The sequence below is a fragment of the Acyrthosiphon pisum genome, chromosome X (assembly GCF_005508785.2).
Source record: "Acyrthosiphon pisum isolate AL4f chromosome X, pea_aphid_22Mar2018_4r6ur, whole genome shotgun sequence".
NCBI lineage: Eukaryota > Metazoa > Arthropoda > Insecta > Hemiptera > Aphididae > Acyrthosiphon > Acyrthosiphon pisum.
In genome coordinates this window covers 127,941,403-127,965,172 of record NC_042493.1, presented here as the reverse complement: position 1 = coordinate 127,965,172, position 23,770 = coordinate 127,941,403, and the positions used below count along the sequence as shown (strand labels likewise).

The 23,770-nt window shown below is 25.8% G+C and overlaps 1 protein-coding gene across 1 annotated transcript in view; it reads left to right on the top strand.

The window, feature by feature from the left end:
- The window catches only part of LOC100302403 (uncharacterized), a gene marked incomplete in the record, with an annotated part of 78,585 nt that overhangs the window by 13,020 nt on the left and 41,795 nt on the right, over positions 1–23,770 (top strand). The window contains 8 exon segments of the mRNA NM_001163037.1: positions 1,164–1,172; positions 2,582–2,587; positions 3,202–3,210; positions 4,414–4,431; positions 6,535–6,543; positions 9,182–9,190; positions 9,681–9,689; positions 14,840–14,853. Coding sequence (NP_001156509.1) covers positions 1,164–1,172; positions 2,582–2,587; positions 3,202–3,210; positions 4,414–4,431; positions 6,535–6,543; positions 9,182–9,190; positions 9,681–9,689; positions 14,840–14,853 — 83 coding nt within the window.

Here is a 23,770-nt window from a genome sequence, read left to right as displayed (position 1 = left end):
TATTTAGTTAAGAAACGTGAATCATGTGAAAGTGAATTGATGTGTGTCACATGTAAAGTTTGTGTACATCTATTCCCATATACATGTTATGAGTACACGATAAAAAATAATATATGTAAACATATTCATGCTTTGAAAATTAATATGCCAGAATACAATGATATAAACACTAAAAAAAATTATAGTAACCCAATGGATACAGAGGAAATTTGTATGAAAATGTCTGATATGCAACAAATTATTGGTCTATATGCAGTTAACATTGCAAACAAAATTCAGCAATTGCATAGCATGTTTGTGTCACAATCAGATAAATTAAATTGTAAACAGCTACATAAAATTAATTTATCCATAGACTCAAATTTCAAATTGCTGTATGAACAACCTGATTCATTAAATGAAAATGGTAGTCAAAAACCAGCCTATAAAAATGTTCGAAAACAGTTGCGATTATTTTAAACCAAAAAACTTCGTTTAAAAATACCAGAAGAACAACAATTAAATAAACCAACATTAAACGTAAGAAAACGAATAATAGATGACTTGAACGAAAAAGATGTGTCTCCCTATGTCCATATTTATTCGCAGTTTGACCATGCATATGGAAAATATGACAAATAATATTGATATGCTCTTTACACTCTGCTACCAATATTATTATTAATACCTATTATTTAGCAACATTATTATTATTATTTCAAAATCAATTTTATATTTTCTTTATAACAATTATTTTGAAACCTACATTATTATTAGTATTTTGAAACAATATTTTTATAACAACTTTATATTTTATGATAATTCTTTTGAAAAAAAACATTTACATTATTATTATAATTTCATGGATACCATTTTATCATTAGGTTTTTAATTTTGATAAGAAATATTATATTATAATTGATAAGGAATTTGCTCGTGAGCTGTCTCACGAGTTCTGTGGTGTGCGTTCTACCGGAAATTTACTATACCATGTCGTACTGATGTTTGATGTGCGATTACCGTTATGGTTCGTCCGAGTTTTTAGCGGCGTGACCGAGTAATGTTCGTTACAACATACTGAAATATTATAATATTGTTCAACATTTGATGCAAAAAATTAAGTTACTGAATTTAATGTATCTGCCTATATAATTGTGTAATTAATCGATTCTCTTTATTTTTAGCAACTATAAGTACGTATTTTCATTGTATTTAGATTCTGAGTAGAGCGATGGATGTATTGATTTTACAATGGTGTGTGTTTTTTTTTTGTGTCTGTGTACACGATAAGTAGTCGAAATAATGCTTTGATTTTCAACTTCAGTATCTTGTTTGGCGTGAATGTCAATCTATTTGGTGCATTGGGGGGTCTGAATTTTAAATTCCCAGTTATTTTCAAAAGCATCTGGAAAAACAAAGAAAATATTAAGGAAAAATGGGAATTTTTACGCAAAATCAGTTTTCGACAAAAACTCTAAAACAAATGACCGTATAATTTTCACTAGTTTTTTATATTAGAATTTTCTATACACTATACAATTTTCAAAATATTTTGACATGTATTCAACTGTATACGGACATTTACAGTTTCAAATTTTTTTAAATTTTTTTTTCTATGAATATGAATAAAATTATATGCGTTGGGTAAAAATGCTTGAAAATTTAATATAAGGCTCTTAATATATTGTTATAATTCAATTTTATAATATAAAAATCCATTGTCACAATTTTTTTTGTAAGCATTTAAAGTTCATACATTTAAAAAACTCGTAAAAATCATGAAAATTAAAACTCCACGATAGTGGATGATCCACGCTTTATCTGGCAATTTTACGATGGACTTGTTAAGAGAATAAATTATACATATCAGAACATACTAACCTAAATTTTATTTAAATCTTAATTTCATATTGGAAAATACGCTACTAGACTCCTAGGCTTAAATTTTATCATGGGTATCGACTATCATAATTAATAATATTTATTACAAAATGATATAATATAATAATACCTACTGTTCTGAATATGCCTAATTAAGAAACTTTTCTCACTGCGCTGAGCCGTTCTATACAGAACTATAATACTCTTTAATTTTTAAAGTTATCTTTAATTATAATTAGGTACCTACCAAATGGTGTTTAATGGACACTGTTATAAAGTTTGTTATTTAATAGTGATTTAAATAAAACCTTTTTAGTATCGTCAATTTATAATGTTACAACTTACAATCTATAAGTTCTATAATATCTAAGTGACAAAATAGACACTATAATAACAGATAATTTACAATTATTAAAATCCATAAATCAAGAATTATATTTTTATAATTGGTATTTTTTGGTTGCAAGCCTACGAAATTTTTTTATACTTGGTGACTTATACGTCCATGTGCAATGTGCATATTATATTATAATGTATTTTAGTACCTATATACGGTGATATTATTATTTTTTTTTTTCACTTTATTATCATGAATTCAATTTAAAATAAGTCAATAATAACAATAATGGCAATACTTGTTTCTTCCTAAGACTTCGATTTATTATTTTTAGATACGCAAGTAATAAAGTTAATATTTAATATTTTATAATTTATTTTATAGATGCCCGTATGTATCATTTTTTGAGTTTTTTATCTAATTTATTTTTATAATTTAATTTTGTTTGGAAGTTTCTTGATAAATTTACAATTGTAATATTTTTACTTTTCTTAAAATTGTTTTTCAAACAGTTGGAAACCATAGAATATTATGGGAGAGCGTTACTTTTCCTATATGTATAGTACTTATAGGTCAAGTAGTGTGGGCGTACCTATAATTAAATTTTTCTAATTTGGTCTTAAATTGCGATTCCGATAAAGTTTGGTATGGTTAAAGTGTAGTTTGATAGGTGCAAAGGAAATAAATTTTGCTAACCTAACCTATGAACCTATTAAAAATAATTTGTTTAAACTTGTATATTCCTGAAACATGTTTTAATTTTTCATATTTTTTGGTATGAGTTTGAGAGTAGTTTATGGGGCCTAAAAATATTATATTTTATGTTGATGAGCTGTGTAGTTATTATGATAGTCGTATGTTACAAAGTAGAAAAGATATTCAATAAATATTTGAAGTATTAATAAACTATGAAATTAATATACAAATTAAGACCAAATTTAGATTAGTTTATTACATTATAATTTATTATTCTTATAAATTACCACCGTGTATTTTGTTTCTAGTTACCAAGGGTATGTAAACATATTATATTATATTCTACTATAAGTTGTTTTTAAGTCACAACACTATAGCCGTAAAGTGGAAAAGCGTATTATGCTGATTCCTGCCTTTTTTAGAATTAGTCATTCAATTTCAATGGTTTTATGAGTATTTGTAACTGCCGATGCAGCTACAAAAATTACGAAACTCGTAGTTCAACATGGGGTTTTAATTTTATATTCCAAGGTAGAATATTTTTCTTAGTATTTTGATACATGAAAATAGAATTTAGGGCAAGTAGTTTATGAGTTATAAATATTCATAGTTTAGATGAATGGAGTGGATTGGTACGGGGTTACCCCGTGAAATGTTTGTCCACTTTTCCGCTCATCTAAACTTTGAATATTTATAACTCATAACTAGCTATTACACTATTTGAGTATAGTAATTGTATAATAGTTATACATCTTCAATTTAAAATGTAAAATTCTATGTCCATGTACTTTTTTTAAAAATATACAGATTACGTGTTTGAGTATCTAAAATGTATTTGAATAATTTTACTATACTAATTAACAAAAATACTTATAAAATATAAATAATACAATGTTCATCATTGTTTACCTTCTAATTGATTAAACGTCGGCTAATAGGCCAATTAATGTAACACTCAATGATGAAATTGTTTTGTAGGCACTAAAATATAGTTTTTTTTGACGATAATGTTAACTAACTTTTTGTTTTTTAGATAGGTACTGTAATAGTATATTTATAAGGCAATGGAATACTTACTTAATTAAATGCAATTTAATATTATATTTTATGTTACTCCAAAGTGAAGTACCTACCTAGTTGTTACACTATTTGGCCTATTTAAGTATGAATTCTTGTGGTATGATAATTTTAGACAGTGATGGATGCTGTAGTTGACTTAAAATAATTAAAAAATTTCAATTACTGTAACTCTCAATAGAATATCTGAATATCTTAATAATTAACAGTGGAGATTAATATTTATAAGTTGTAACCATTAACTTTCTATTATTTACTTATTTATTATTTTTGTTATTTGCCACAGTTACATACATTTAATACAATTATATCAATACATACATTTTTATAAACACTTGACTCACATTAATAAATCATTATGAATTTCTTGGTAATGATATATTTTGTAGAAGGATAATAATAATATTATTTATTAAATAGTATGTTTATTATTTTATTTCTAGAGGAAAATACCGGTACCAGTATGTATTTATTGTATTATTATTTATTATAACCTATTTAATTTTTTAATTTTGTTATTTTTCGCATTTGATTGATGTTTCATAACTTATGTAATAATAATTGTCATCGAGTTTTTACCAATGTTCAGTATGCTCGGCGACTATCTTGAGTGCCTACGATAATGCACCTAAATAAGCACAGTAGTTTGTAGTAATACGGGCGTAGCGAACATAATATTATCGCGCTCTTTGTGCAACGGCAGTATATTATTATATATTATGTAATAATTAATTAAAGATTTAAAATGAACCAGTATAATAAAGTTCAGAGTCGTTCATTGATTCAAATCATTCTTTTCATTGCACGTATTAACCATTATTATTATAATTTTTTTTTAATTTGTCGAAATTGGACAATTGTTCACATAATACAGTATTTATATTGATATACAATTATAAAACTAATTGAGTACATGTATAATTAAGTATATAATACAAGAACTAAATAGAAATATAAGCTCTTAAACTAAAAAATGAGGTTCTGCGTTGGCGTACGACATTAACCTTCTCAGCGATTCGACTCGCATAATTTGTTGACTCCTAAAACCACACACTTGCAATAAAATAGAGAATAAAGCCACAATCGTTTAATTATATGTTAAAACCGCACATTTTTGGTGGGATTAGACAGCACAATTTTTAAAATTGTTGTATCCCAATACCACACACTTATGATTTCGCTCCTAAACACAAAATACCAAATCTATTAATATTATCTATGTTTTTATTAACATTTTTATAAAAGTACGTGGTAAAAAGTTATTTGCAATATGTTCGTAAATCGTATCTAAAAGAAGTGTTCATATCGACCCTGGTGAAAAAATATGGGTCGTCGTATCACTTTAATGTCACTCATTTTAAAACATTTAAATTTCGAACTACAGAAGTTGACATTTTGTACAACAGACTGAATCAGGCGGACAATTTCGTACTGATCACCAGCACGACGATAACTTCGATAATAATTTTTCAACTAGCCGTAATAATATGGACACTCCTAAATCGTCATCCTAGAGGGCCGCTGATTCCCCAGCGGAGGCTTCCTTTAGCAAGAAATCCAATATGGTATTACCTGGTACTGAAAATGCTGTATTATCTAGACCAACACATATTACAACAAGCCATACTATGTTATTCAAAAAATTGCATTCATTTATATCATACGGATTGGCTTGGAAAATGTTGGACTTATCATCTACGATAAAAGTATTGCACGTGGTAAGAACTTCGTTACATCACATACCGGTCGAATATCCATTTTTTTTATTTATCGCCCAGCGAATACAGGTTAGTGAGTACTACACCGGGCTCATTGTGTAAACACGTAAAAATAAATGTCGTAATGCGTAATCCGCGAACGGCCTTCGAGACCAATGCAACTACGTCTAGTTTGGCTACACTGAATCAAAATAAATTTGCCGTTGTCGCACATAATTTAACTAACATTACTCGTGGTGTGAATTACAAATACGGTTGTGGAACTATCAATGCGATGAATCCAACATCGTATTCCGATGACAATGCTAAATATCAAGAAGAAACTATACAAGCAATGTACCGTTGTAAGTACGACGGAAAACCAATTTTTACAAATTTTTATACATTTTGGGATAGTGTGGATTTTCCCGAATGTACCTATAGTTCTTAGGTCAGCTACACATACTTGCGATTCCGATAAAGTTTTAAGTGTGGTTTGATAGGTGCAAATACATTTTGGTCACATAATCTAACTCAATTAAATGGTTATTTTACACTCGTGTGTTCCTAAAATATGTTTTAATTTTTAATATTTGTTGAAATGCATTTGAGCATAGTGTATGGAGACTAAAAATATTATGTTATATTTGTATGAGCTGTTATTATGATAATCGTATGATACAAAATATACTATTCCTAAATAATTTATTAAAAAACTGAAATTAATATGCAAATTAAAAGTTGTACCCAATTTTGTAAAATTATCAAGATCTTATCAAATAAATTACTAGATTTACAATTTTATAAACTTTTTTTATAAGGTACAATATTATTTATTAAATAATATGTTTATTATTTTATTTATAGATTTGCACCGTAAGTAAATTTAATATTTTTAGTTTTATTTTTTTAATTTGTTTAATTCAATTAATTATGTGATTTGTGTCTCATAACTCATATAACATATATGATCATCATCGTCCTCAAATGTTTACTTACTTGCTGAGTTTAGTTTACAAGCCGTCACCTATAATTAGGTATTACTATTGCCAATTACTATCATTGCCCCGATAGACCTATAGGCTATAACTAAAATATTGTAGTTAATAAAAACGTCATATTATTCAGTATTCAAAAAGATATCGAATATCAAGTGTCAGTTAGTTTACACAGAATCTAAAATAATAACGAAGGTAGACCTGGTATTATAGTTTTAATTTTAAAAATATTCTGTTTTTGTATAATTTGGATGACAATTATAGTGAAAATACATTGTTTGATATAATAAAGTATGAGAACCATATAATATAATAATATACATCATAACGTAAGTTCGTAGAACAATAAATTATTATAAATTATTATTAGGTGTTTCTATGCAAAACACGTTATCTCCATTTTCAATGAAATCGAGTTAGTCATCGATTCTTATGGAAAAAATGGCGATAAATCGATTAAAACTGTTTTTTTTTTTATCAAAACGTACTATTTCTTGGTTGAAACTAAGCTTAAACTTATACTTTTTTTCAAAATGTGTTATTTCCAATAGATTTTTTTTCCAAAACGTTCTACATTCACTTTCCTTCAAAACGTGCTATTTCCTGTACTAAATCATAGGTCATACTTTTCATTTTTTTCCAATACGTAGTATATCCATAATTTAATTCATAACGTGTTATTTCCATTTTACATCAAAACGTGTTATTACCCATGTTATTGATATAGCAATTTATTAAACTGCATTTAATTCAAAACGTACTAATATCAAAATGGTTTAAGCCTTTAAAATTAAAATTATTTCATTAATTCGTATAAAAAGATGATGTTGTTTGGTACAAAACATGATTGTAATTTCCCGCCAAAGTTCATGATAGCTGCTTTTGGCTTCTTTGTGATACTTCTAATAGCTGTTTTATCGTGTTAATAATTAAAATCCATAATACCATATTTCGGATATTTCCATGACAAAAATAATATAGGTAGGTACAGTAGAACTTCGATTAACCATCACTGTCGGGACCGGGGCTTTGACGGTTAATCGAATAGACGGTTAACGGAAATTTTGCAAAAAAAACGTGTAAATACATTTACATACACACATTTATTATATATTTATATTTATATTATATATTTATCATATTTTACGTGTGTACTTAAAAAAAAAAAAAAATACTTACATTGTAACAAATTATAAACATACATACCACACATACCTATTATAAAAAAAATCTGTCATTTTAGTTTGTTTTTTTGATTATTTTGAAGATAATTATTTTTTTTTTCGGCGGTGACCGATGACGGATAACAGAGAGTGACGGTTAATCGAGTGACGGTTAATCGAAGTTCTACTGTACTTTAAAATGTAATTATATTAATTTGTCATGGATATTACCACTTTAACTTCTAATTTATAAAAATAAAAATTTGAACTATTAAAAGCTATGTTGCAATCTAACCGAGCCCAGCTTATGGCGGATAATATACATTAATATATACCTATTTAGTATGATCTCATAAAGAACCTTGTATGTTCATATACTAAATTTTAAGTTTAACAAAGCTTTTTTATTGTTTTATTGAGTTTAATAAAAATAAATAATTTCCAAGTTATTATTATATAATTTAGTTGTTAATTATTATCATGATTCGTTGTATTTTGTGAAGAATACTCATTAATTCTTAAATTTTCTTTTGATATTTAGGTACCTAGTTATATATACATATTTTTAGTATCATACATTATTATATATTTAGTATGATCTCGTGAAGAACCATCTATAATCAATAATCATATACTAAATTTTAAATGTAACAATACATTATTGTTTTATTGAGTTTGATATAAATAAATATTTTCCATATGCTTATTGTATATCTAAAACATATTCACACTGTTACGTCTTGATGTCATGTATGGATAAAAATTATTCTAATATTTTTTTTAAATCTATACAAAATGAAAATAATACGTTGCAAAACGAACTATAACCATATTTTTATTCAAATCGTATAATTTCCGGAAATGACGTTTTGCAGAAAATCAAAACAAAAAATCTTTAAAAAAATGATTAAATAATTTAATATTTCCTTATTTCTAAAACAGTTTTCTTTTCTAAAAATGAATTTTTAATTTTTAAAAGTTACCCATAAGTCCTAACTTGTTCGGTTTGTATGTAACAGAAAATCAATATTCCTGCAAAAAGCAGTTTTTGGAAATAACACGTTTTGCATAGAAACACCTCATTATTAATGACCGTATAATATAGTATATACATAAATATCAATTTTAATTTATTTGTAGCGTCATAAAGCTTGAAAATATAATACAAGGCCACTAATATATTCATACATTGATAATTCAATAATATTAAAAAATATATTGTCACAATTTTTTTTATAAGCATTCAAAGTTCGAATTTTGACAACATTTATCAAAATTAAAAAAAAATGATTTAACTAAGTTTTATTTAATGGTTATTACTAACTTTTTGACTATTGTTATAATTTTTTGTAGGTCAAATGGGTACGTATATTTTTGTTAGTTTACTTTATTCTTTTTAGATATTAAAATAATGATATAAGATATAATATTAATTATTTTGTCCATTAACTTGAATGTACATTCGTAGATAAATTAGACATTGCACATCAGAAACATTAGAATACATGTCGTTTGTTAAGTCTTAATTTATGAGATACTGTTTTAAAAATGTCACGTTTAAAATAAATATTTCCAAAATAAAATAGAACCTTAGTTGGGGTCTGACGGTTCGGTAAATTATTAATTAAATACATTTCAAATGTGAAGTAAACGAAATAATAAGTATATATTAGTTTAAATATCTATTCCTTATTAATATGCACATATCTATAATACCTAATACATGATATGATACTGGCAGTCAATATAGATAACATCAGAATTCATAATTTTTCAATTTCTGAAGAAAAAATATGAATATAATTTTGTATTTAATATTCTAATTGTATTGTAATATATATATTTACTGTAGAAAATTTTGGTAAGTATAGTTTATGTTTATTTTCATACTTTTACTTTCCCTTCTCGTGAAATGGCCAGATGACAAATTAATTATTTTTGTTAACTTATATCCTGTATTCAAAATGTTTATTGAATATTTGAATTATGTTGTATATAACCAGGGTTCGTAAGTTCATGCCCTAAAAAAGCCTAAATAAGCACTCAAAATTGGTAAAATACCCATTGAAATATGCTTTACAAAGTTAAAAAATTATGCATTTATATGCACTAAATATCTAAAATTATACACTTAAAAAATATTTTCTTAAAAAAATCATAAATAATTTTTGAAATAACATGAATTTTCCATTCATTTTTCTAGTTATATTTTATTTTTTATGTCACAATTAAAAAAAAAATGTTCAATAGATTATAAACGATCGCGTTTAATGTCAATTCATTCATAGTATTTCCATAAAAAACATATTGATATAATAATATGAATAGGAATATAAAAGTCATGTATATTATGCCCGATAAAATAGAAATAGGCATGTATAGATATGCCAAATAGGCAAAAAACCTCTAAATATGCAAAAACATGCAAAATAAGGCTTCACATATGTAACCTCGGTACCTTGAAATGGATTTTTATTTCATCTAGCATTAAATAATACTTGGCAAGATTTATATGCAAAAGCATGGACTTACGAGCCATATATATATATAACACTACTAAGAATGACGTATGACGTTTGCAGCTTCACATTTTTGACTTATAGGTACCTTATATTACAAAAGTATAACTTATGTGAATGTTTTTCTAAAGAAAACAATTTTCATCATTCCATATAACTAGCTGTTATAGGTTCCTTCAGAATAATGTTATGTTTCTATCTTCTATAAAAGAAGGTGTCTATACTATTAGTTCTTGTCCACAAGTACCTTAAATTTCAGTTGCACATGTCCACATATCGTTTTGACTTTTTCAGAAATGATGTTTTCATTTATTTGTTTGATTTACTATAGATACCATAGTTAGTATAGTAAAATTAATTATTTAAGATTAGAGTAACATTTTATAAAAATCTGATAATTTTTTTTCCCCACGAAATCTATATTAATCTTTAAGCATGGTCATTTATATATACAGGGTGTTCCAAATTTCATGTGACAGCAGATTTCAGCATGATCTACTTAAATTAGAAAAAAATGACCTATGTGAAAACCTCTTTGAATCATATACTCTAAACTTTGACATTAATCATTTTTTTCTTAACTAAAAAGGGGAAATTTTAAGCGTAACTTTTAAAATTCAAAGGGGAAACTATATTTTTGAAATATGATTCATATAAGATTTTTTTTTAACGAATTATGACGTATCATTCATAATTAAGGGTTGATAATTAAAGAAGCTATTTACATTCGAATTTTGTATTTAATTTGTAAAAATGCCATCAATGAATAATAATAATAATAATAATAATAATAATAATATACTTAGTGCTCTGTTATACGCCGATTCATTGTTGGTCCTACAACCTTAATAATCTGTACGCTATCTAACTACCAATTTACTAGTAAAAAAACGCGTATTTGGTATCTTAATATCATTTTATATTACATAGGTCACATTATTATATTGATAGTAAAAAAAAAAAAAAACGCATTAGATAATAATATACCGTATACATATTATGTATATTGGATATTGTACTATTTATAAATTTATAATCAATGCTCGATGCTATGGAACGAGTTTTGTCTCCTCAATAATTTTAAATAATATTTATTATTTATAATATAAAATTAGAAATAAATAGTGTTGGGTGAGTATTGTTTTTTAATTTCGAGTCGAGTCGAGTTCAAAATTCGAGTACTCGACCAATTCCGAATATTAAAAAAAACTCGAGTACTCGACAAATGCCGAGTATTGAAAAGATGCGAGTACTCGACAAATTCCGAGTACTCGACAAAATGGTCGAGTATTTAAAATTGTACTAAAATATTATTATTATTATTTATTTCCAAAAATATCATATTTTCTTTCATAGAGTTATATAATTAATTAAAACTATTGTTATCAATCTAAACTATCATGCATCACTTTCCTAGTATTCATATCGGATATATGGGTTCTTTCAGTTATTTATAGTTTTAACATTTATTTTTCAATAAATTACTATTTATAGTATTTTTAATAATAAAAATAATAACACGCGTACTCAACTCAAAACGAGTACTCGATTCAAAGCGAGTACTCGTATTTACAAGTCCAAAAAAAATTTAGTCGAGTCAAGTACTCGACTCGAAAATTTTTCTCGGACTTGTAAATACTCGACCAACACAAGAAATAAATATAATTCAGTTGACAAATAGGCAACAGTTGATTATCTATACCAAATTGTTGTATAAAACATGTTATTATATAGCATACAATTGTTTAAAATGTATACAAATAGGTTAGGTACCTATCTGTATTTTTGACTAATGTAGGTGCCTGTTCATATTTTTAAATTTATATAATAAATAATAACCAAGGCTAGGAACTTAAAAATATGTGGTAAAAATTTGGAAAATATGCAAAAATATGCAATTTATTGAATAAAATACTTTTACATACAAAATTATAAAATTTTAATTATGTAGGTAACTGAAAAAAAAATTTAAAAAATTATCAGTGTACACTTAGGTATGTATTTAATTACATACGATTATACAATTTATTCATATCATGGTACAAAATATTAATCCAGTGGTAAATTTGAAGAAAAATAAATACCAGCCGGTCAGCGTCACTATTATAAGTTCTCAGTACTATAGATATTATAATATTATTTTTGGGAGCAATAGTAATAGCTGTTGATGAATTAATTTATTTTTTCAATCTATATAAGAGTATAAATTTCTAAAAAAAAAATGATAAAACTATGATATTATATGCATATAATTAATGTTCCTAAACCTAAAATATGCGAATTTGTACAAAAAATCAGCAAATATTCAAAATTATGCAATAAACATTTTTGTATTTGTAATATACGTAGGTACTATGAATCAAATTTATATCGAATCAGATTTTCAATATGCACTTTCTAAACAAATATGCTTAAAGTTCCGAGCCTTGGTAATAAGTTTATAACATTTCTAAACACTGCAAAATGACAACATTGATTTAATAAACTTGTGTGATTAAACCTCGTGTTCAACATATTGTTGAATGATGCATACAAAATCAAACAAATTTTGAAAGAACTTAAATTATTTTTCATAGAAATTGAAATGCAATATTCCTTTAAATATTTTGCATATTCATTGAAACGCAATAATTATTAAAATACTTTGCATATTCGTGAAACGAAATAATTATTAAAATATTTTTCAAAAATCTGAAATGCAAAATCCCCCAAAATATTTTTTAATAGAATTGTTCTATTAAAAATAAAATACAAATAACATATTTAATTGCAAATTGTATTAAAAAGAAATTGAATAAATTAAAAATTAAAAATATAATAAATAATAAAATAATGGAAGCTATAAAAGATTTTAATAAATTACAACAAAATGAAATGCAAAATGAAATAGATAACTCAATATTAAATAATAAAATCTTTGTTAAATTTCGTAAATATGAATACTATAAAAATAATAATATTAAAATAATGAAATATAATCTAAATAAAATTCCAATTAAAGGAAATATTTTAATTGTCGACCATGGGCACAATATTTCCGGAAACGGAAATAGAAAGCCTTATGCTTCTAAAATACTAAAATCACCAACATGGCTTGAAATTTGTAAAATAGCTAATGATTTAATAATTACAACATGTACGTTTTCAGAAAAATATCTATATAAGATTTGTGTTCATCAAGATTTAGGAAATATTAAAATATGTACCCTTATTATGAAGTCAACTTTATTAGACCATTTATTAATTTAGTTTTAAATAGAATAATTCTATTAAAAATGATCAATATTTAACGCGCGCCCGAGTGGGGTGAGCGTCATTAAAATTTAAAAATCTTTGGACATGTTTTTATACTAGCAGATTATGAGAGGGACATAAAGAGAATTAAAATTAAAAATGTTTTGTACAATCCTGAACTTTCTAATATAAATAGCTTTAGAGTTATACCAACTAAATTAATTGACCAAAGTCACTCTGTATAAACAGATGTTGATAAGTTTATCATACAGAACGAAAAATGGGTAAGAAACAGACAAAAACCAATTCCGGAATGGATTACTGGCGATTTTGATGATACAAAATTGTACAACAATTTCGGACTCCAAACTATAACCATTTATCCAATATGACCTCCATAGAATTATTTGTATTGTTTCTTACAGACGAAATTATTAATTTATTAGTTGACGAAACTAGAAATTACACTTTTTTTAAAAATTGTAATGATCAAAATATTACTTGTAATGAAATTAGATGTTTTAATTGGCATACTACTATTGAGCAAATATGATCAAGTAGGTACCATCAAAACGAAATTATTGGGAGCAAGATCAGGACGTACAGAATGTTTTAGTTTCTAACTTGATGCGTAGAGATCGGTTTTTTATATTATGAAATTTATACACTGTACTAAAAAATCATCTTATTATTCCAACCAAAGAAAAAAAAGAAAAAGATGTGCAGGTGAAGGGTGTTCGTCGAGTATTCGTACTATATGAGAAAAGTGTAACGTTGGCCTCTGCATTGAATGTTTCAAAATATTTCATTCTGTAACATAATATTATAAAAACTATAATATAATAAACGTGTATAAGAATTATTTAAAAATATTTTGTAATAATATTGTAAAATTATATCTCCTCATTATCCTAGCGTTACATATGGTCACATCAAATTTTAAGTAAATGAGTCAACAAATCAAGAAAATTTAATTAATTTTTTTATTAAATTTGTTATTTTTAGTAGCTATATAGAAAAAAAAACAATAAATATTTGAAAAAAATTACGTTGGACTTAATATAAAATTAATTTTGATTATATGATTCAAAAAGATTTTCACATAGGTCATTTTCCTCTAATTTAATTATATCATGGTGAAATCTGCTGTCACATGAAATTTGGAACACCTGTATATAATTATATAATATATATTTATGCCTATCATTAGTTAATCTATTTTACATTATTCTAATCAATTAAACATTATCATTTGCAGTGAAAAATACAGGCAGTAAGTATTATTTAATAATATTTAATAGGTATTTAATAATATTATATTTCTTGGAATTCGTCTTTTTAATGACTGAGGTTTTGATGTAGTTCATTCCAATTAATATTAAAATATTCATATTAAAAATTAGTACTGTAATTTTGATATTAATTAAAGCACTAAGTTAAGAGGAACCTTGTACTACATCATATTGCATTTTTTTCACCTAATATAATTGTTTTAATACCTACTTAAATTGAATAAACAATTTGAAGATCTAATTATAACAAAAAAAGAGCCAAAATATTTTGTCATGTAAATGATATTGAGAATTACATCATATCTAGCGACTGCTAATATAATTATTCGGTTATTTATAATTTAATTACAAATTATACGGTTTATTGTATTTTAATATAAATATTCAGTAAAAATTTCAAGTCTCAGTGGACATTTATTATTTAACTAAATTGGTAGGTACAAAAATTAATTTGATTGAAATGTTTGAAAACTGGTTTTGATTAAAAATCAGGGTTTTTCCTTTTATTTTTTTTCATCCTGAATATTTTGAAAAGTTCTGAGAATTTATTTGATTTATGTCACCAAAAAAACAACTTAATCCAATTTTTTACTATAGAAACTACCCTTAAACTTGAAGATCGAGGCATTTTCTAGTAGAATAAAATAATACACGGATGATAGATAGAAAATTCACAATTAACGTTTGTTTTAACTTTGTTCTCTTTGGAATTATACTAATTTTACTCACGAATGATTCGTGAATATTTTTTTATAATTGAATTATAAATTTTACAATTTATTGTATTTAAAAATTTTTCATTTAACATTTTAAATTTGTATTTAACTGTTTTACCGAATCAATAGCTTCTTAAATGTAACATATATATAGCAAGCTTATTATCATTGATAATTATTTATCAACAACTCTTTTGACGCCATACTAGTTTTGGTGCTTCCATTCCCAATTCAGTAAATTTACTTGATCCCATTTTTGTGGTGATTACATGTATCGTCAGCGTTTCCCCTGACTGAATATGATCCTGAAATATGATGTTCAAGTGAGAAATGACTGAGTCCGTTGATTTATGTTATTTGATTGAAGACTCACTGGAAATAATTTCGAATTCAAACATAAATTTTGCCTGAGATTGTGCAAAATGTAATATAGATACATCTTTTTGTCAGTGTTGCCCATGAAGTACCGTGGTTTTCGCAGTCGTCTTTAATGATTGTATAAGATTAGTAGCTATTCCGGCTATATTTATACTATGATCTTAAATAGAAAACCTTTTAAACAGATGATAACAAGTCATTCAAATAAACGAGTCCCTTAAACAAACCATTAAATTCGGACCAATCCTATTAATCCTAAAAATACTGATTTATTATCTGATAGCTGTAAGCTATTTCCGCAATCGTTAGAAGTCAGTATAATTTTCACTTTTAGTTACCCTAATATTATTCGATTTATTATGATTTTTCACACTCCACTAAAGCTTAAAGATATAAATCTTCAAACTAGTTGCTGTATTCGTAGTCTTCTTTATTTCAATATTTCAATTATCTAATTGTATATTTTTGTTATACTCGCGACATATGTAGGTGCTTCTTCACATTTATTTATTCTGCACTACTTACTAAGATATAAATGTCTCTCTCAGTAAAGTTTATCGTTCTACTTAGTTTGTCAAACTTGCACTTTGAATGGTCCTAAATGAAGACACTAATTCCGGACAAACGGACTATAATATTCCATAATTAATGAAATATAATAAAGTTTTTTTAAATACATTTCTTAATATTTAATTTCCCTTCTGAAGAATTTGATATTTTTAAATAGCATCTTTTGGTTACAAGCCTACGAAATCCTTTATACTCGAATGACTTATACTTCCATATATGTATATGTTATACTATAATATATTTTAGTATAAAGGTAGTTATTATTATTATTCATCACATTTTTAACATGGTATGATTATTTTTTACTATTTATTATTGAATTTAAAATAACTCGTTATCAACAAGTATTTTAATATTTAAAAATACTTGGTTTTCTACGACTTTGAATCAATTATATTTAGATACATAAATAATAAGGTTATTAATTTATATTTCATATTTTTTTTTACAGTCTACAGTATGAATTATTTAATTATTATTTTATTTTATTAATCTTAAAAGTGTATATTTGTTTGAAAGTTTTTCAGTATATTTACAAAATCAATATTTTTCATTGTTTAAATTGTTATTAATTTTCAAATAGGAAACATTTTAGTAATTACACGTTATAAAAGCTATAAATTATGGATGGATGTCAATTTTTCTGAATGTATAGTTATTAGATCAGCTTCATTGTGTATAGCTATGATCACATTTTCCAAATTAGGTTTTTATATTGTTATTCCATATTTCCATTTTTTTTCTGAAAAATAATGTAATTCTTAATATTTTTTGGCACATTTTTGGCATATTTTTAGATATATAATAGTATACTTTAGAAGATCCAAGTATACCAACGAATAATATTATACAATCACAACAAAATAACTAAAATAGTAATCCTGGGTTTTTAATATGTAATTTCGTCCAAATTTGTACTTAAAATGACTATAAAAATAAACTGCGTAAATGTATTTTTTAGATTTTTTGGTAACAGAATTAATTACTTACGTGGAATCTTGTTTTAAATTTTCAATTCTTAGATACAAAAATTGAACATTTTATAAATTTTTAACTACAAAATAATTTTTCAAATTAAAATTTGATAAATTTTGTCAAAATTTGATCTTTAAATGCTTATAAAAAAAAATTGTGCCTATGTATTTTTAATATTTTTCAACTGATATTGTAATAATATATCAGGAGCTTTGTATTAAATGTATACACTTTTTGGCCCAACAGATAAAACTTTATTGATATTTTTAGAAAAAAAACTAAAAAAAAATGGAAAATAAAAATGTCCGTAAAGAGCTCAAAATACATCAAAATATTTTGAAAATGTTATGGTGTATAGAAGATGCTAAGATAAACATTCAGTCAAAATTTCATGTATCTACGGTAATTTTTTTTAAAATTACACCAAAAACCAAATTCAATTTTGTGAAAAATCGATTTTGCGTAAAAATTCCCGTTTTTCCTTAATTTTTCTTTTGTTTTTCCCGGCGCTTTTGTAAACCACTGGGAAATTTAAATTTTGACCTCCCCAATGCACCAACGATATTCACTTTCTGATCGAACAAGATACTGAAGTTGAAAATCGTAGCATTATTTCGACTACTTATCGTGTACACAGACACAAAAAAAATAAAAAAAAAAAATAAAAAACACACATCATTGTATAATCAATACATTCATCGTTCCACTCAGAATCTAAAACAATGAAGCCATTTAATGACAAAATTTAAAAACGTTTGCAATTTTTAGTTGATTGTATGTTCTTATAGTAAAATAATGTTATAAGTAGTCTATAATCACTAACTGCAGTTTTCATTTTAATCAAGAAATAGCAGGTACGTAAACATTTTTTTTTTTTTATTTGTCCCAAAATTAATATATTGCATTCCATTTGTGGAAAAATAGAAAAAAAAGATACCTAATTAATTATTTAATTAAATATAACATGTAGTTTTAAAAACAATTTATTTAATTATATACTTTACAATATTGTTGATATTATATTATATCTATTGTTTGTTTATTTTATTATTATTTTGAAGAATTCTACTAAGTCGATTTCGTAGTCTGTGTTTGGAACTATCCTTGTTCCATTAAGGTGGCTTATATTGGGTTTATTGATAATATCTTTGTTTTTTGTGCATTTTGCATTGTAATCATTTTTATTTTGTACGATATTATTTTTTATCGTCTTCAATCTCATAAAGTTTTCATTTTCGAACATTATTATTTTCCTTCTATATCATATTATAATATCATATTTGAATATATTTATACATTATTAATCTACCAACGACATTTAAAGAACTTTCAACAGATAAGATACACGCTTAGAGCCGTTCTTATAATATCCGGTTAAGTGTTGGTGGATGCTGACCGGCTAATAACAGATTTTATTAACGGCATAATATCATCGGTTAAGTGTCCGCTAACTTTTAACGACATTGGTAAGAATGGGCCTAAAGGATACACAACTTATACCAAAATAAGGGCTGACAAAATCAAAGATATATCTACTCTCATAAAAACTTTTTGTCCTTTCGAAGGAACCATTTTATATACTCTCCTAGAAGCCATATCCATAACGATCTAACTAAAAAAAAGACTACAATTTGCAATCTCTACCTTCCAAACCAAAAACATCTTACTGAAGAAGACATAAAAAAATATCACACCAACTTCCACCATAATTGTATATAATCTTTACCTTTCAAACTTGAGAAATGGCAGTCCTCAAAGCTCTCCTCTAAGCTCAACTCTCATTTTGATCGCAACCAATGACCTCTCAACCATTATAAGACCCCCACAAAATTTCAATGTAGGCAGATGATAGCAATATATTTTGCATGGCCAATAATACACATTTAATTCAAAACTATCATGGAGCACCCACCTAACCGAATAAAGAAATAAAGGTAAAAATCAATTAAATATAATATAAATACTCAATAATCTCGAATGGGGAACCAGGAGCAAAACATTATAGCTAATACTCAACTAAATAATCCTCTTAGTACTTGAAAACTACTCTATCCTCTATGCAGGAGCAACGTCAGCCAGAATTAAAACACTAGACCCCATCCATAATGCAACGCTTTGAACGTCCATTAGTGCTATCAAATGCAGCCCAGTTTTTAGCATTATAAATCGCACTGGCCCAATGTCACTAGAAAAAAGAAGAATACAATTCACATTAGAATACTTGACAAAATTAATCATAGCAACAACATATCCGATCAATGTAATACTACGAAACTCAATAGACCAATAGCAAAAAACAATCTACTCACTCTTGGCACTCGTACAGCACCCCACCTATACCTGAGATCTCAATATTATTTTTTCAAAACTACCCAACCGCCAAAAGTTTGAACAGCACCAATAAATTACCCCTAACCAATTCTTCTATTTTGACCATTCTTTCTCCAAAAAAAAAAAAAAAACGAAACTCCAATATATAAAAATTAAACATTTTTAGGCTACCAACACATTGGGAAACATAAAGGGATGCATCAAAAAATACAGTAGGAACTGCAATCACAATAATCCAGTCGAACAGTCAAAAGCAAATCGCATCCCAAAACACAACTCAATTTATACAGCTGATTATCTTATATCTAACAGAATAAGCTTCTCGATAGTGAATATATGCTCACCCATATATACTAACTCACTCAGTGCTCTTAAAGACTTAGACAATCCTATAAAAACAACATCATATACACTCAAATATTGAATAAAATATTTAAAACCAAAAAATAAATTAATATTTTTAATATATGGCAATACATGTTTATTAGATTTAATTTTTTTAGATACATAAATAATAATATTATAAATTTATATTTTATAATTTATTTTGCAGCTAAAAGTAAGAAACATTTTTGAGTATTTTTTTTATGACTTATAATTTATTCTGTTTGAAATTTCATGGTGAATTAACAAAAGTTACATGAGTGAATATCCAATATTGTAAAAATATGGATTTCAAACGCTCTAAAAAATTTAATTTGATTTGCTTGTAGATATTATATTTTTTTTTTTTATAAAAGTAAAAAACTTATGGGGAATTTTGTGTTACATTTTTCAATCTAAGATTTAAAAAGAAAAAATGTTATGAATTATCAACTCAAAATAATTTGCTTTTTTCCGTGATTTTTCAGTATGTTGCCACGATCTGAATTTTAAATACTTATAAATAAAAACTGTGACCAAGGATTTTTAATATTTTTCAAATATAATTGTAACAATATAGTAGGAGCCTTGTATTAAATGTACAAGCTTTTTTACCTACAAGTAAAGTGTTTTATTGCTATTTTATTGGTGGTTTAAAATTTTAACCTCCCTATATGCACCAACAATATTCAATTTTCCATTAAATAAGATACTGAAGTTGAAAAGCGAAGCATTATTTCGACTACTTATCGTGTACATACACAATGAAAACGTTTAATGAATTTCTCAAATTTGCACATATTCATGAAGTTTACGTATTTTATCAATATTTGAACTTAAAATGGATATAATAAAAAATGTGATTATGAATTTTTAATATTTTTCATCTGTCTTTGAAAAGAATAAAAAACTAAAAAAATTGGAAACTAAAAATGTCCATAAACAGCTCAAAATAAGTCAGGATATTTTTAAAACTTTAAATGGTGTATAGAAAATGCTATTATAAACAGTCAGTCAACATTTCATGAATCTTGTCGAAAATAGATTTGGCGTAATAATTCCTGTTCTTCCTAAATTTTTCTACTGTTTTTCACGGCACTATTGAAAACTACTTGGAAATGTTTACTTTTGATCCTTCAAATTACCTACTAGATTCACTTTCTTCTCAGAAAAGATACTGTTGATGGAAATCTAAGCACTTCTACTGTCCTAAAAGGTGACGACAGACACAAAAATAAAAATAAAAAATAAATAAATAAACATACATCATTGTAATATCAAAACATTCATTGCTCCCTTCGGAATTTAAAATTGTTGTATATTTACATTTTACATTTTGCAACAATTAATTTGACTTAAACATTAATCTAATATTCAAAGATACGGAATTTAAATTTTTTATTTTTAGATCGACGGGTAGTGTTAAATAACCTTATTCGTCCAATTATATCATGAGGATTAAGGAATAATAATACACTTCATGCATCGAGCCATACACAGTGTATATTGTAAAAAGGTACTCTGTGTGTGTGTCATGTGTAATTTACCCGCACTCAAGTGTATCATACTTATGGATCTTAAATTTAATATAGAGGAAACTCTATATCCATGGATGTGCAACTCGAAGTCAAATTTTTAGGAGGCGGTTACACACTTATTTGTCGGTTCACTAAAAACTAATGTTTGTAAATATTTGATTATTGGTTGCGATTGATTACAGAAAATAGATATTTGTTATAATTGTTATAAATTTAGATCTGCATATTTTATATTTGGCCAGAATCTTTCAAATTATAGTGTTGGTACAAATATGCGTAATTTACATTTAACGGAATTTAAGGGAGGGTAAATTTTCATTCCCTAATGTAGCCCATCTGTATGTATTAAGAAAGAAAATAATAAACTTATATTTTATTTTTGTTTGAAAGTTTCTTGGTAAATGTACAAAAGCAATTTTTTTTATTTTTTTTTACATTACTTTTTAATCAATTGGATATCATATAAATACAATTTTAAAATCTGTAACACTCTTTAGATATTATACGCCATAAAAGCTATAAATTGTGGGATAGTGTGGATTTTCTCGAATGTACCTATTGTTCTAAGGTCAGGTACAACATCTACATATTTGCGATTCCGATAAGGTTTTTAGTGTAGTTTGGTAGTTTTAAATACATTTTGCTCACCTAGTGTAGGTACAAATACGCGAAATTTACATTTAACGGAGGTTAATGGAGGGTATATTCTTCGTAGCCCTCATATTGCCTCATATAGCCCATCTGCAGGTATTAAGAAAAAAAAAACTAATTATTTGTAGAAAATGCATAATATACGTAATACGTATAAAAAATATATGAACATTTAAATGTTTACGATATTGGATTTTTATCGTTGAAGTAACGAATTTTCATTTATCGATTTTGATTGTTATCCGAAAACGAATAACTGTAGAAACTCGACATTATCACCAAGTGTTAAGAGGGCTTGATTCTAAGGAGTAAAATCTAGGCATTTTATATCTCAGATTATATTGGTGTTGTCTATGTGTTGAAAGTAAAGAATATTTTTAAATAGCTATTCGGAATGCGAGTTTAATTAATATGAGAAATATTAGAAAACTCAAAATATATCATACATACTTTATACACAAAACCGAAATATCTTTAAATATGGTAAATAAAATTATTTTACTTTTAATTCCAAAAGAACTTTTTTAATTTAATAATTTTGGTTTGGTTCGGGTACTTTATATATTAAAATAAAGGTTCCGCTTCCGGTCCCGGTTCTGGTTTTTATTTTTTAAAGGTCCTGCTTCCAGAACTGGTTCTTATAGGTTCAGTTCCAGTACCTGCATGTCCGTCTATCGTTTAACCAAAGGGCATGCAAGTGTTACCACATATAACTTAATAAAATTACAAAAATTTTACCAGTAACTTCAATTATTACGCTCAGTAGGAATGTAGGATGTTCCGATTTAAAATTTGAAAGCAGATAAGAATTCTCCTCTAAAATTACTATCCTTTAACTCTCGTACATCTTTATTATTCTATATCAATGTATTTAAATTTGAATTATGAATATGATCAATTTTTACTATTTTTGTGACTAAATTTCTAAGTAAAAAAAATTAAAATTAAAAAATTAAATTGCCAAAGCATTTAGTTCGTGTTCAGACACCGTACAGTACACACGTATACATTTTTATCACGCTCCGACACTTACGCTCCGCCGTATTGGACTTTGTTCAGTGCGGACTCTACGTAAACTCGATAAAATATTATACACGATCTATATCTACCTCAATAAAATGCCAGTAGTATATATATGTATGTTCTGGCGCAGTCCATATTATATCAATAAAAGATCACAAAGAAAACAATGTGTAAAAAGATCAGAAAATCGAAATGTAATAATAATTAAAATATTTTTCGCAAAACTTATGTTATTAATAATTAAAAATTGAAATGCCATGATCCCCCCAAAATATTTTTTTCAAAATCGAAATGCAATAATAATTAAAATATTTTTTAATATAATTGTTATATTAAAAATAAAAATCTAAAT